At 40.0% G+C, this 15,374-nt stretch overlaps 1 protein-coding gene across 3 annotated transcripts in view; it reads right to left on the reverse strand.

Moving 5' to 3' along the window:
- Nucleotides 1–5,996: 5,996 nt before the first annotated feature.
- Nucleotides 5,997–15,374, reverse strand: part of LRP5 (LDL receptor related protein 5) — a 135,652-nt gene continuing 126,274 nt past the window's right edge. For all 3 annotated transcript variants that reach the window (XM_032113562.1, XM_032113563.1, XM_032113564.1), the window contains 6 exons: nt 14,956–15,192; nt 14,282–14,392; nt 11,395–11,631; nt 9,991–10,130; nt 6,953–7,050; nt 5,997–6,451 (listed from right to left, as the gene is read on the reverse strand). In XM_032113562.1, the coding sequence (XP_031969453.1) occupies nt 6,190–6,451; nt 6,953–7,050; nt 9,991–10,130; nt 11,395–11,631; nt 14,282–14,392; nt 14,956–15,192 (1,085 nt within the window). In that variant the 3' untranslated portion in view covers nt 5,997–6,189. The remainder of the gene's footprint in view (nt 6,452–6,952; nt 7,051–9,990; nt 10,131–11,394; nt 11,632–14,281; nt 14,393–14,955; nt 15,193–15,374) is intronic.

A 15,374-nucleotide genomic window follows, 5' to 3' on the forward strand; every position in this document is an offset into this window, starting at 1 on the left:
AAGAATGCATTTGAGAGAAACTCCAATATATTACAAATTCAAAACATGCATGCTCTAAAAAACCTCCAAAATTGTATGCTTTCAGTTAGTTCCACAACTTGTGGCTGTATGTATTTTAACTGAAGAGAACCCTAACAATAATACAAAGCATTGTTAAAACCAGCAGAGTAAAATCTACATTTTTTCCCCCCAGTTTATATGTTAATCTGTTTAAAATACACAAGGCACTGAAGTATTGGGTTTGGTTGTCTTTTGAGGTAACAAATACTACAAAATGATACACATATAAAGCTGTAATTATTAGGCTGTTTGCAGAATACACAATTTAATATAAATATAAAAAGATTATGTGTGGGTTATATCATAAAAATTCTTGGTACTCTTTGTATATTCCTGTACATTTACAATAGCAGCAATTGCGATACAAGTAGGTGAGTAGGAAAGTGGTCTGGGTTAGAGTTGTGTTTATGATACCCCCCAAACTTCACACAGCCATCCTCCCACTTTCAACAGCTTTTGTTTTACCTCCACAGGCTGATGAATTCCATGTACAACTATTTACAGGCTGCAGGGTCTCTGTACAAATCAAACGGGAATACCACTCCCTTTATCAAATGCAGCCACCCCAGGAGTGCTGTCACTAAGAGTGGCCTCATTCTTATTTACAGAAAGGTGCATCAGTGGGAGCACTCGCTTTCCAGAGGTGTCAATGTTGCTGAATTAGTCTGTCACTGGAGCCGTCAAACTTGCTTTTCTCCTCTGACAAGTCCTTCTAAGCACATTCTCTGCATGTATTTTGTAAATATAAACCAACCTGTTTAGGAATTGCCATGGTGATCTTCTATCCACCAGGATTCTGTGCTGGCTGGTGAGGACCTAGCCCTGACTCCAGAGGTGGGCAGCAACAAGGGCTGTGGTTCATGCTGGGAACAGCCAGCATGTGGCAGCTTGTCACAGGTGGCTGGGAGCACTGTCAGCATGTCAGGACATGGAATTTTGAAGGATTTTGTTGTGGAATACAGAAGACATATCAGACTGGTTTCCATCATTCCTATCAGCAGGCTTAACATTGATTTAAAATTAATTTTTCCTTCTTTTTTTTGTTTTCTTAAAGGGAGTATGATTCTACATGAAAAAGCCCACAGCATAGCTGGCCAACCTCAAAATAAACAAAGAAAAACACCCTTTAGAAAATCTAGAGTAAGTGTTCTCAGGAAGGAGAGGTAGAAGACCTAACAGGATTGAAAATATATATGCGTATTAAGTATTTCTTTTAATGTGTATTAAATACCTTAAGCTGTTTAGCTAAACTTACAGCTGCTGTAGAAAGGGGGTTTTATATATAATGATGATCAGAAAGTGTTGCAGTATCTAAGGGAACAGCAGCAGAAACAGCAGACACCTCTCAGAGTTTTGGATTCAGTCTTCCATGAATCTCTTATAGACAAGCCAAATTTACAAGGAGGGCTGTAGTCATAATTCATAACTGAGTCACAACACACAACAACCACCAAATGACTGAGCTGTAAACAGTTATCTTTGACTGTGGCTTGTCTAAGGCTCTGTCCATGCATGGACATTTATAAAATGTCCTTCGGCACTGTAACAGCAAATACATTACCTCTAATTCAGGGCTCTGTGCCAGGCAGTCATGTGTGTTATTAATTATTGGGAACATGCCTGCCTTCTGTTTTCATTTCCTGACATTAATGGATATCGTCTGTAGTACAATCGTAAGCACAGCTACTCATTTGGACTGACTCAACACAAACCCCAACAAAATGACTGAAGAGATCTCCTTCCAAAAATGCTTGAAGCCAACGGGACACACAACTTTTGTGATGTTTAACTGAGCACACTTGTGAAGTAGCACAACATGCTGGAGAGGCTCTGAGAAAGGGCAGCACAAGAGTCCTCCCCAGCAAAGGGATCTGACCCTGCAGGCAATGGAGGAAGGACATCACCAGCTCTTACGTGAGTGCTTCCGCTTCCAAATCCTTTTTCACCGCTGTGCACAGAGCATCAGAATGTCAAAAGCCCCAGAATCCAAGAGGCACCAGTTGGCATAAAAATGGGGAGAACATGAGTCCTAGACCGTGCACATGATGTTCTAGATACTCCGTGGAAAATAGATCTGGGGTAAACAAGCCTGGAGAATTCCAGAAAGCCCATCCTAGGTGTGTAAAACAGGTATTGAGGGAACAGACCGTTTTGTTGTTACTTTGAAAAGAATCAGAACTTTTAGGGAAGTGCCTGTACCTTTGCAAACTACAGAAATGAAGGCTTATTACTGAAAATCAATTTCATTATTCCAAAAGAATTTTTTTCCCCACTCATTTCTGCCTTCCTCTTTAAAATATGTTGATAATGGCATTAGCTCATTTTTAGACACAGCATTTTGTACTATAACACTATCCTGAAGAAATTATTATTTGTCATACATACAGATTTAGCTTAATCTTAGCCTAAGTGCTCTCTAGTGATCTGTCCAGACAGAAGAAATCTGAGTAAGAAATCTAAGTAAGACAGCTGGGATAGTGCTCATGAAGTTTCCTCAGACTCATCCAGAACAAATTCACTACCTCTACTGCAAATTTAAAGGTGCAGTGGCTATTGACCAGTCTAGCTGAAGTCAAACTGTAATTTGCACAAAACTGTTCCTTGAAATGGAAGAATCCTTGACTGTCAAAGATGATTACTTGTCCATTTACCTTACAGCCTCACACTGCTGCTACATCCGCCCTGCAGATGGGACAAATTCCACAGAAGGGAAGACCCAAGTGGCTGCTTTCATGACAGCACTGCAGGACAGGTAAGCTGCTCTCTGCTGGGACATCTGTCCTTTAAATCTAACACAGAATCAACCATATCATTTGCCCATTACTGGCTACTGTCCAGACACCACTCCTTGTTCCACCCTGAGTTGTTTCAAGTGCTAATATGCAGTCACAATGGGCTTGGAAAATAATGGTTGAAAACACTGATTCAAGTACTCATAAGCTCACACAGGTAGCTGAATCACATGTACCCCTCTGCAGTTCTTAGGGTAGAACTCTTAAAATGTTTCAGTCAGCTTTCTCACAGAAGACTTCTGCATTATTAAAACTATGCTTAAGCCTCACCAAAATGCAACTTTCCCCCCCACATCTCCTATTCATCCCTGAACTGCCAGAATTGCTCATATGCATTCACTAACTCCCTGCAACTCTTTCTCTCATCCTTACCTAGAAGAAAATATGAATTTTCTGCGTTTTAGCCTGAAAGTTCACAGGATGGAAACCACTAAGAAAACAGTGGGGATATTCTGGAAAGAAGTAGTTCTTGTTGCTCAGATTTTCTTCCTGGTCTTTGCTAACACCAGGAGTGCAGTAATCCTTTTCAAGTATATAGCCTACAGTAATAAAAAAAGTAATATTTAGTATTTAAAGGTTAAGATGCCAAATTTGGTTTCAATCTGTTTTTGGAAAAGGCTTTTAATGTCAGTAGTATGGAGCAGTGTGGGGCTTTGATTCTCATCACCAAACTTCCAGTGCCTCAGAGAAGGCAATTCCTCAGCAAACATCAACAGCAAGAGGCTATGAATATTCAACTGAAATAAAAATGTACACTTAATTAAGCCCATTCAGCAAGTGCTTCCTTCCTTCTGAAAACCCAAGCTCCAAAAGAATGTGATTCTTAAGATAGTTCAGTAAAAATGGTAATTTTCTTGGACTCAATTCCAATGTTTGTAATAGGATACAAATCTTCAAATGAAGTGGTCAGGATTCTTATAGTTGTGGCTCTTAAAAAAGGTCAGTGGTTTAATGAAAAACAGTAAGCAATTCTGCATCCAGTGTCATCACAGGAATACAGGAAAATCAATGTGGTATGTCTCTAAGCTAGAACTGTGACATGAAACAACTAATGAATTCATTATAAACAGTGAACAGTTATCAAGCAGAAAATTACATATGATATGAAATTGGACTACCAACTGCTGTAATGCAGAACAAATACTCTTTTATATGACTCATGTGGCACATAAAATATCCTGTGGCTGTATATTCCTAATTTAGTTACTTGAAACATGATCACATGAGAATTGCTTTCTTTCACCAAACCATCAGTTCAGAGATTGGCTAAGTAACTCCAAGAGTAACAAACTATGACCTTGCCCATCACAGCATATTACAAAATTGCCAATGTTCATAGGGGATGAGGAAAGAACCCATTCTTAAATTCCACTTCTGTACTTTTCTCTGTGAAAAATCATATTCTTTGTGCTTAATTTCTCAAGTGAAAATTTAGACATGAAGGTAGTAAAAGCTACTTTAGGAGTTTTAGTAACACACCAGTGACAGCACAGCCCTTGAACTATGCAGACCAGAAGAACAGATCTGGACTGATAAATCTGAAAACACCAAGGGGATCAGAACACCATGGTCCCAGCACTTCCACCGCCACAACCAACACCTCTCTCCTGAAGCTGTAAGGTTCCTCTGACGTGCTCTCAAATAACTTGCTAAAAAGACCCAAAGCCAAGTACAATTTTAGTTCAAACAAGAAAAAAGTTTACATTGTTGCCATCAATATTAAAGCTGTTGAAGGCCCAACACATCTGTTATCGAGCAGCTGCAGAAACAGGTGCAAGTTTACATATTCAGAACTTCCCTCAGATGTCCCAAGCAGGCCCTCCCATTATCATCACCAGTGCTGAATTTATAAAGTGCCATACAATACCCAATCCTTTTTGCTACAAAGAGTAATGAAAGCAAAAATTTGTCTTCTGAATTTGAAAGGGACTGATTCTAGCTCCCCCATTCCCCAAAGGTTCTTTTGGTAGGAGTTGGGAATATGAGCACTTTGCTGATCTTGATGTCCTGAGGTTACAGCAGTTTGTATGAGAGTTAATCATTTCTATATCAACATGTCTAGAAAAAAAAAGTATTTGTCTTTTCTTCCTCCTGTGTTCTTTCTTCTATCTATTTCTAAATCTGAATTATGTGGCAAATTTTTATGAGATATGACTAAACTGATTTTTGATTTGAGCTATGCAGATACCATTTTTCTACAAACACCAGTTAAAACTCAAACAACTTGCCTCATTTGAATACAAGTGGCCACTTCATTCTGCTTTGGAAAATGAATATTAAAAGACGAAGCAATTTTCTGATCAAGTCAACATGGGTGAACATCTCAGAAACCAGGCACAGTGATTACAGGACTTTTGAGAAAAAGAAAACTAGCATTGGCTAGTTACAGCTTTGTCCCAGACAGTCACCAAAGCTTCACAAGGAAGGATGAAGGAGCTTGGCTGCATCACTATTAAAATGTGGTGAGTCTGACCAAATCTGCAGTTTGTTGGGCATTTCTCTTAGCTTAAATACCACTTTAAACTTGACCCTTGCTCTCACCCACAGGTCAGTACAACTGCCTCTGCTACCATTCACCCAGTCAGGTGGGGAACTGGTTGGAACTAAACCAGGTTTTTTAGGACTGATCTTATTTAGCCTGAATCAGTTACAGAATAGGCCATGTGCAGAGTGGCACTAACATGAGGTAGGACATGATGCCTGTGGGTTTAGTTAAGCTGGAAGGCTTGGCCAAAAGAAGTGTTCTTTCAGTTCAGTGCTAAGCAGATGGAGAGGAAGGTTTGAAATTCGGGTTTTGGCACTCAAGTTCTGCTGGGAAGCATTCAGCTCACTTACAAACTGGAGCATCTAAGGGTTGTGATCATGCACGTTTTCTTCCAGTGGTGGTGAAGGAATGATACTGACAATTGTATTTAAATGTGTTTTTCTTCTCTAGGAATAAGCCTGCATCTTTCTTTAGATGACTCCCCTTCCCACAAGCCACTTAGTTTTCTTGTCTCACATTAATAAAAAGAACTTCACTTCTTGCATGTAAAAAGGTGACTTAAAAATGCAGAAAGTTTCAACATTCCCTCTCCAAATCCTTTGGAGACTGAGTCAGTTACATGACTTCAAAAAGGCAAATATGGCACAAAAGAATGGAAATTAAGTTAAAAAAATCAATTTTATAAATATTCTTCCTCTGTACAATTTTTCACAGCCCCACCCCTCCCACCCATTTTTATTCACATTTAGTTTTGTTTAATTCCCACCCAGATTTATTTTTAAATCATAAAATATATATTTTAAATCTGTTCATATTTTAAAATATTTACAGGAAAAGTTCCTTCTGTTGAGGTCATGAAGAGTCTGTACAAGGAGAGGGTGGAGGGGGGTAGAGGTGAAAATAGCTTCGTTCAGTGGCAGGAGACGGAGGGCAACTTTCTTCTGCCGACATGTACTGACTGCGAGGTGTGGGTGGAGGGGGATAAGGGTCTGAGTCTGAATTTAAATCTATATAGTATTTGTTGGCCTTCCATCGACTCGTGGTATAGTCACTGTCACAGACATCTGTGCTGCATGGGGTTGTGGGTGGAGCTATCCCTCGTATAAGGTATGGCCTGCACAAAAACAATAAAAAAGAAAAAGCACATGCATTAGTTGCAATCTGGGGAAAAAGAAAGAAAAAAGAAAGAGGTTGAGCAGCTCTGTGTGGTCAGACAAGATACCTGCTCATTAATACTACACGAGCCTTAATGCAGGCTCTCAGAGAAATCCAACAAGAAGTACCTGAACTGTGATACATTTGAATGGCACAACTATCCTTAGCCAGCAGCACACTCTTCCAGCCCCTAACCTACCAGAGGAGACCACTATGACCATTTAGCCCAGTCACTAACAAATAGGTTGACTCCTTTAAGATAAGCTTAAAGAAATTAACAGAAAACACCAACCTCCTCTACACAGGATGCTCAGGGACTGTTACATAGAAATATAATGTACATAATTGGAACGGCCATTTATTAAGAGAGCAAAACATTTTTTAAATGAAGTCTGTACAAGATCCAAAACTAAAGGCAGATTAATAGAAGACTTGGCAAGCCTTTTTATCTGAACTGTACCTGTAAGATCTTGTGTTTGAAGGAATGTTTGAGGAATAAAACATCTCTGCGTTGTATAAGGAGCGATCGGTAGCTGGGGAAGGAGGTGGATTCAAAATCTAGAAACAACAGGAAAAAGAAGTGTGAAATTTTGGGTTAATTATCCAACTTTACTTAGTTTAAAAACAGTATTTATGGCTTCACCCTGTCATTCATCCTTATTCTAGTTTCCTCTCCTGGCTGCTTGGATGTGTTAATGCATTTTTAAAGATCACAGATGTTCATTACAAGACTTTACTTTGGACTTAGGTATTGTGCAGGCCTTCAAAGTTCTCAGTACAGGGAATTTTCTTCCTTGCCACACCTGTTATTATGCTGGAAGGCTGGAATAAAGCTGGAAATGAGACCCAGTTTGGCTGAATCTGAGTGCACTTCCTTGGACGTAAGGACTGATAGCATCCTCAGCAGATGCTAATGGGAAATAAAGTATGTTCCACTCCCAGACCCTAAACACATCCCCAGTCATTAGTAGGGTCAGGAAGCCAGGTTCTTTACTAATACAACCCCATCCTTCCCTGAATGCTTCATTTCACTCTTGTTCTATAAACATATCATTTTGGCACAGTTCACAATGCAAAAAGCCTATGAGCTAAAAAATATTTATAGCCTGCCTATGTGTGCATATAGACAGCATACACACATATGGCTCAGCTATAAGTGCTTATACACAGTTGCTGGTAGCCTTCACACAAGGAAAAAAGCTTAGCGTGTTTCAAAATTATTCAGGATTCTTCCCCTAGCAGGAAGCTGAACCTCTGACACAGCCAGCAGGACATCGGCCTAAACCCAAGAAGAGCATTTAATCTCTTCCAGTGTGGAAAATTACACCATTGCTGTTGATTGAGCCTTGCTACTGATGTGAGCATCTTGTACACTGCCTGCCCTGGGCATTCAGCCAGTTCATGGTCCTGCCCCATTGACCATCCTTCCTCTGTCTCTGCTCTTCTCCCACAAAAACACTCTAAAATCAGTGGAGTGGAGATCATTGTTTGGCTCTTCACTGTGCAGCGTCCAGCAAAGCGATTCCTGGCCACTGAGTTGAGCTTACTATTACTAATGCTGACAAGCCCTGTACCCAAAATTGTGTGAAGGGAGACATGCTTGAATACCCCCCTTTGCCAGCTGTAGGGAATGATGAGTAACCTCCCCAAGAGGATCTCCCAGAAGTCTTCTTCCTCAGATGAGCACTGTATGCTACTTGTGGATTCACTCCTACTGATGCCCTGAGCTGCATCAATATCACTTCATGTTGAGATTAAATACAGCAAACAGTGTCAGCCAGGATACCTCTGGCCAGGTTCTCAGGTATATAAACTGGCATAACTTCATTGACACTGATTCTTTCCCAGTCTCTATTCACTGGAGCATCTCTCAGTACCACTAAGATGTGTTACACAAACCAAAAAAGCCAAGACAACTTAGATGCTCAGATCTGTCCTTTTGATTATTAATATAAAGCTAGGTAATTAGCTACCAGGCAGAACTCACCAGAACATTGGGATTAAGCAGTAACTTTAATGTAACAAAGCCCTTGCAACAGCTTCCTTCTAAGAACCCATCATGCCTTTCATGAAGGAAATGCTGGTATCATCCCTGCAGGCCCTGGCTGACACAAAGTGTGGAAAAAAGAATTCCCAGCAACAGTCAGATTAACTTAGGCCAGAAGTCAAACGGAAGAGTTGATCTTTTGGCTGACATAGATCCCATAGAATCACACAGGCAGATCAGCTCTTGGGCTTCTTTTCTCTTTCAAGCTTTATTTAAGTAAGTGTTTTTTCTGTTCATCCTTTTTAGTGTGGTACTGACACATCAATCAGGTCTAGCATGAAATTGTTCAGCACACTACAGAGACACTGGTGAAGCAGGAGACAAGCTAAATTAGGAGGGCTGCTGAGTTCCAAACATCTGCTTCTTGACGGCTTCACAGAGAAGGCAATGCAAGAAGTAAGTACCCAATTTTACCTTACCAAGAGATAAGCTCACAAAGCCTCTCTTTTCCATTTTTGCCCTTCTTAAAGGGAGAGAAAGCACCTTTGCAACTGGCCAAAACACTATGAATCAAAATGCCCACACAGAGCATAACAGCTTACATGTAAACACAAATGCATGTAAACCCACACAGCATGTGGGCTCCTGATTCAATACTGCACAAAAACCCCCTCTGCAGCTGGCAGATCAACTCTGGCAGCTTGTAGTGTGTACCTAAGGGCCAATGGATATATTGCTCAGAAGCATGATGGAAGAAAACTGTGTGCTCAGAAGCATGGTGGAAAAAAACTGAGTGCTTAGTCATGACAAAATATGCTGGCAAACAGGAACCTTTGTGTGTCTCTCCTGCGTATCCAGAGAGGACTCTTTCCATTCAGAATATTCATCTTGTAATTTGTGGAACTGTGACATGGGGACCAGAATTCTGTCAGTTTCCACACTTGAAAGTCAGAAATGGAGCTAAATTATAGCTGAAAAAATGCAACCAAAGTAACCTCTGCCTCACCCTGCTGTACCAGTGTTTTTCCCCCGTTCGTGCACTTGGTTTTCTGAATCAACAATCGACACTTCATCTAAACAGCAAGTCAAGCTGATTTCATACACGTTTGCATTCCAGTCCTGTTTCATCTTGTTTGCCTAATTATTCCATGTGTGCCTGCAGCATTAGGCAGTGCAAAATGTCACCGGGCCACTGCCATCAGAGTTTACACAGAACAAAGGAGGTGGCATCTCCAAGGGAAGAACGGAAGTAGCCAAGAACAAGCCAGATGAGTACCACTCTGGTAACAAAACATTTTGGACATCATGGAGCACTGTATCATCCTGATGGACTACAACAAAGCCTCTTTGTGAAGTTCAGTGAGTGTCAAAATGGGCCTGCATATCATAAACAGTAACACCCAAGAGCTGTTAACAGTTGTTAACACCTACTTAAGTAAGCACAAAGTTTCACCCTTCTTTTCTTCAGAAGCAGGAGATACCTAACTCACTGGTGTATTTTCAAGACGTACCTGTGGGTAGAAAGTGGCTTTAGTGCTGGATGAGCTACTTGAAGATGCTCCAGTAACATGGTTTCTGTCATACAATGGGGCACCACTGCTTCCTCCCATGAGACTCATGGAGCTAATCATGGACTTTCCACAAGAGATGCCTGCATTGAAACAGAGGAAAACAAGGTTAGATAAACCACAATGTTATCCATCAATGCCAAACAGAAACCAGATCCCTACCTTTGCAAACCCATGCAGCGATAATGGTTGTCACACTTTAGGAAGAGTGCTTTATGTAAAAACTTCAGGATTACAAGGAACAGCACTTTTTGTAATGAAAACATCTCACCCTCAGACCACCTATTGTCTCACTGCTGCACTGAACTCCTCACAACCTACTATCAACTGCTGAGAAAGGAATCTTCACAACAGCTGACCCAAACTGTTCACCCAAATTAACTAAGAAATTTTCCAATTAAACAAACTTAGGCATTTGCAAAAAAAGCAATATACAATGCCCAAGAAAAACAAGCTAGAGGCCTCCAAAGTTTCGATTTCCATCCCAAGAAATTAATTGCAAGTACATGAATAACTGCAAAACCCAACTACTTTTATTGAAAATAATCACAGCTAAAATTGAAAATCAGTGGAGACAAAAGGCAGGAAACCTGAGTTAGAGGAAAATGGAAGACATCATTCTCCAATCTGTTTTACTGCAAGATACTCTTAATCCAGACAATTCATTTTCAGCTTCTTCCTGTGACACTATTCAGTGCCAATGTAAGAGTTAAGTCTGGGAACTTTTCAGAACTTTTATTTTCAAATGCAGGAAATATTTATTACAAGCAGAGTAAGTATTTGTAATCATCATTCATGACTATATATCCTTCTTGGAAATGCCATGGTATTAGAAACCTATGTATTTTCCTTAGAATTAACATAAATAGTAATATTTTCAGCTGTTGTATCTTGTCACAGCAATATGGATTAGAAAAAACTAACAACTATGGATGAGAATCAGAATGACAGCTTGGTTTAGCACCTACAGAAGTACAGATGAAAGCCACTGATACTTGCTTTAATTAAAAAAGCTTTAGTGTGAAGTCCAATTTAAAACACCCCTGCGAAGATTTCGCCTGCAATTATTTCATTGTCTAATTTCCTACCACAAAAACCTCTTGATAACCATAGTAATATAACTTACGCAGGAATAGCTGACCATAGCCATTAAAGTGCAAGAAAAGCTAATAGATTTTACATATCTGATTCAAATGACAGATTTATTCCAAAACCACTGAGCAGATCTTCAACATCAAGTTTTTGCTCTTTGAAAACTCCACATCCAGCACCCTTAATAACGTGTAAAACTCAAAATCCAGACAATGTAATGGTACTGATTAGATGCAAGGTCCTTAGCACCCTTACCAGTAAAAGTGCCATGTTGAGAACTTCCTGGAGCAATAAAATTAAGAGGGACATGAGGGGTACCACTGACATACTCATGTGGAAAAGGACTATTGGGCCCGGCATAGCGCTGACACACCACGCGCTGGCAAACAAAGTACATTCCTCCCATGACAAAAAGGGACAGTATTATCCCAATGACGGGACCGATGGCACTGCTGTGTGGCTGGGACTCATCTGAGGCTGGCTTTGATTTTTCTGGAAAGAGAGGAGAAGAAAATTAAACATGGTCATTAAACATGGAGCAGTGAATATGCTGCTGTCCTGGAGCTCATGCAGCAAATCAGTCAGCGCACAGTCATTCACACAGTGCTTTAAAAGCATCTGCATCACACTCAGGCATCTCCAACTCCAGATATTCTGATTCAATACACAAGACTTCATGCTCCCTCTTCCCCTCCATAAAGCAGTATGAGCAAAGTACTCTCCTTTTGTCTAGCAATTTATCTTGTAACAGGATTACTTATCATCTTGATAGAACAACAATCTGGAAAGTTTCCTTTTCTTCCCTGCCCTTCAAAGTCTATGGGCCGAAGATACTTATAAATATCAAGTCCTTAATCAGAAGGGATTGCTCTCTCAAAAGCCATTTGGGCTAGCAATAACACGAAAAATCAAGAAAACTTACCAGTAAGGAAGCTACCATACATACTAAGCAGTGGATGTCTTCCTAGCCAATACAGGTCTTAAAACAGAATACTTTTGCTTCCTAAAATATGACTTGCTTTCAAAGAAACTCCACCTTACAAATTGGAAGGAAAACACAATCCAAAATATCTCAAATACTTTCTACTCATTGTTTTTCCCCTTACGTAGCCAAAAGTTAAATAACGAAAAGTGCTGCAGTATTTGAGATGAGCTAAACTTCACATCTCTCCCTGATTATGCATAACACATTCAAAATTCTTGCCATATAAACCTGACACTTCTCTGTTTTTCACATATGCAATGTTCTTCATGGAAAGCAATTAATTTCCATCTGATTCACACACTTCTAATTTTATTCTTTAACATACACAAATAGATATAGTCAAAAAGTGAAAAACTCAAAATAAACTTGTCCAAATTTTACACGCTCAGTTCTAACTATACACCCCTTCCCCCTTAATGAAGTTGCAAGAAGTAAAAGGGTTCATATAAGATTCAGGCCTTCACTTCATAAAATGTTTCTCCAGTGATTCTGGTTTCCACTTCAGTGGAAGGGAATGAAAAACAACTGAAATTTGAGAAGGAAGATAAAGGAAATACAAAGATCTAGCAACAAACTCTTAGCAGCTCAGCATCAAGAACTCATTTCTGTCTTAAAGTCTTTATGTTTTTCTCATACTTATTAGTGCATGACAACTTTTATGTCAGCTAAGATCTTAACTTTCAAATAGATTAATTCAGCTATGGTACCAGAAAAAAAGCAAAGCCAAAATTAAAACATGTTCCCAAATCAGCTATTTTAAAACACACAATTCTCATTTTGGTTAAACCTAGCTTCTTTTAAATGCAAGATCCTTATCTAGACGGTAGCAATCATTTTTATTCCCTACTTGAGTTTTTTCCCTCAGTCAAGTGGGAAACCACAGAATGCTCTGTTCCACAAAGATGTCCAAAGGAGACAATCCTATGTCTACATAAAGACACATTTAAATCAGTTAGGACCTAATTGCAGGACTGGACCCAAAGTGCAAACAGGAAACAGCTGCATTAACTTGGCAGCATGAAAGCTCGCCAAGTGCACAAAGAAACTGAAAAAAAAAAAAAAAAAAGAGAGGAAGAAGTGGCCTTATATTATCCAGGGAATTGAGGGAACTGGATGAAAGCTAAAGAGATAAACAGAAGATGTGGAAGAAGCATGTTCAGTCTGAAATTTCCAAGAGTTTCTGTCTCCATTCTTTTAGCCTTTTTTTCTATTCACAGCTAGGGCTCCTTTCACCATTCTTACTCATGAATATACTTTTCCTTGCAGTATCCACCATGAAGATGGAAGGAAGAAACAAGGTTACCTTGGACCAAATCTGCTGAACCCTCCTCTCATCCCAGCAGTGGCACAGCTTCTGACAACTGGTGCTTCAAAAAATGACAAGATCTAAGATATTAAAAACTTCACAATCTGCTAAGGTTGGTCCCGTAGGCAAAGTAAGTGCAGCATTTCTCTACACAAACACAGTGCAAGGTATTTGTTCAGAATGAACTCAGACCAGCACATCTATTTGCTTTTATTCTAAAACGCTATTTTTCAGCTATTTTGCTAAACCGCTTGTGTGATTCTAAATGCTCCCTCTATCTACCCCAATGCCTGAATACTCCATGCTCTAGTCATCCCAACAGTGCAATACAACAGAAATTGCAAGAAGAGCAAAAGTAAGTGGATTTTTACTGTCCACTTTGGACTGCAAAGTAACAGACTCTCTAACGACAAACACAGCAGCTGCCATCAGCATGTCTGTAACTTGCATATACCTACTGCCATGGGAATTCAAAGTTACATTTTTCCCAGAAAAATCAACGTGTCTCCATATATTCTTTTCACACCTGCACTTCAGGAGACCGGTCTGTGGTCTCTTGTGGACACTTGCTCATTGCATGTTAGTTCCTCACATAATTAGCCTCCAGTTTGGCCCTGTTATTGCAGTGGATAGGGCTGTGCATTTTTAAAAGCCACTCCAGGCTTAGCATCAGATCTGCAAGTTCCAAGGTACTGAGCATAGTAAAATCAGGTTTCCCTAGGGATAGTTCTGAAGGCCCTTCTGAAGTATTCTTCCCTGAAAGAATATTGCTCTGCAAAGACCAGGGCTCTGCACAGGGCTGTAGAACATGCCTGAACACAGCACCTGAATCTCAAGAAAAGACATCTCACCACACATAAGCTCATCAGAACCGTCAATGCAATCCGGAAAGGAGTCACACTGCTGCTTCAGGGGGATGCACTGGCCACTCGCACATCGGAACTGGTTGGGCAGACAAATTGCTGCAGAGAAAGAAAGGAAAGATCAAATACTGACAGCACGGGAGCATTTGAGCCTCTTAAGAAAACTGAAAGAAGTGGGTTTCATATTATGATCAGGTAGGCACCAGAACACCTGCTTTGCTGCTGTGGGTAAATTGCAAGCCTGCTCATCTCTGGTTCTTCCTGCTTGTTGTTATACACCCTACTCAGTGGAGCTAAAATAAAATTCTGGTCCAAGTAACTCCCGATGCTTTCTCAAATCAGTCCTGCTGAGGCAAAACTGCGATCAGATCAGCAAGAATCTCTTACAATAACCAACAAAGCGTAGCTGATCATCTGACCTGTTAACAAAATGTAGTAACGTGGCATATTATAAAACCTTATGTACTCCATACCTATATTATGTATACATAATAGATATATTATGTATAATATATCCTTGCTAAGTAACTGCTAAATTTCTTATCTATATTCAGGAACTTCTGTCTCAACAAAAAGGACTTGTATCTATACATTCCAAGAACAGTTAGAATCCCAAATGGATGCTTGTGTTAGAGCCCTGAGTTCAGGAAAACTGATCTTACTATCACAGTCTGCTTCATCAGATTTATCTTGACAGTCGATTTCTCCATTACACCGCAAGTGTGCATCAATGCACTGTCCCTTCTCACACTGGAACTGGGATGCAGAGCATATGGGGCAACTATCTTCATCACTCTGGTCATCACACTCAGGAAACCCATCACACCGCCATGCCATTGGGATACAGTCAATCTCGCCAGTTGCACAGGTAAACTGGTCTGGGGAACAAGTTGGAGGTTCTGGAGAAAGAGAAAACAGACCAGAGTTGTATACTCAATTTTATCCCTTTCAACAGAGTTGAAGTATGAGAGCATTGTTCAAGAAAAGCACACTTACTCCTTCCTGGAGTTCTTCCATGACTACGCTAAGATTCCAGCAACAAGGAAAACATGATTTTGCATAGGGAATGAAATTTTACCAA

This window comes from Corvus moneduloides, chromosome 6, assembly GCF_009650955.1.
Source record: "Corvus moneduloides isolate bCorMon1 chromosome 6, bCorMon1.pri, whole genome shotgun sequence".
Classification (NCBI taxonomy): domain Eukaryota; kingdom Metazoa; phylum Chordata; class Aves; order Passeriformes; family Corvidae; genus Corvus; species Corvus moneduloides.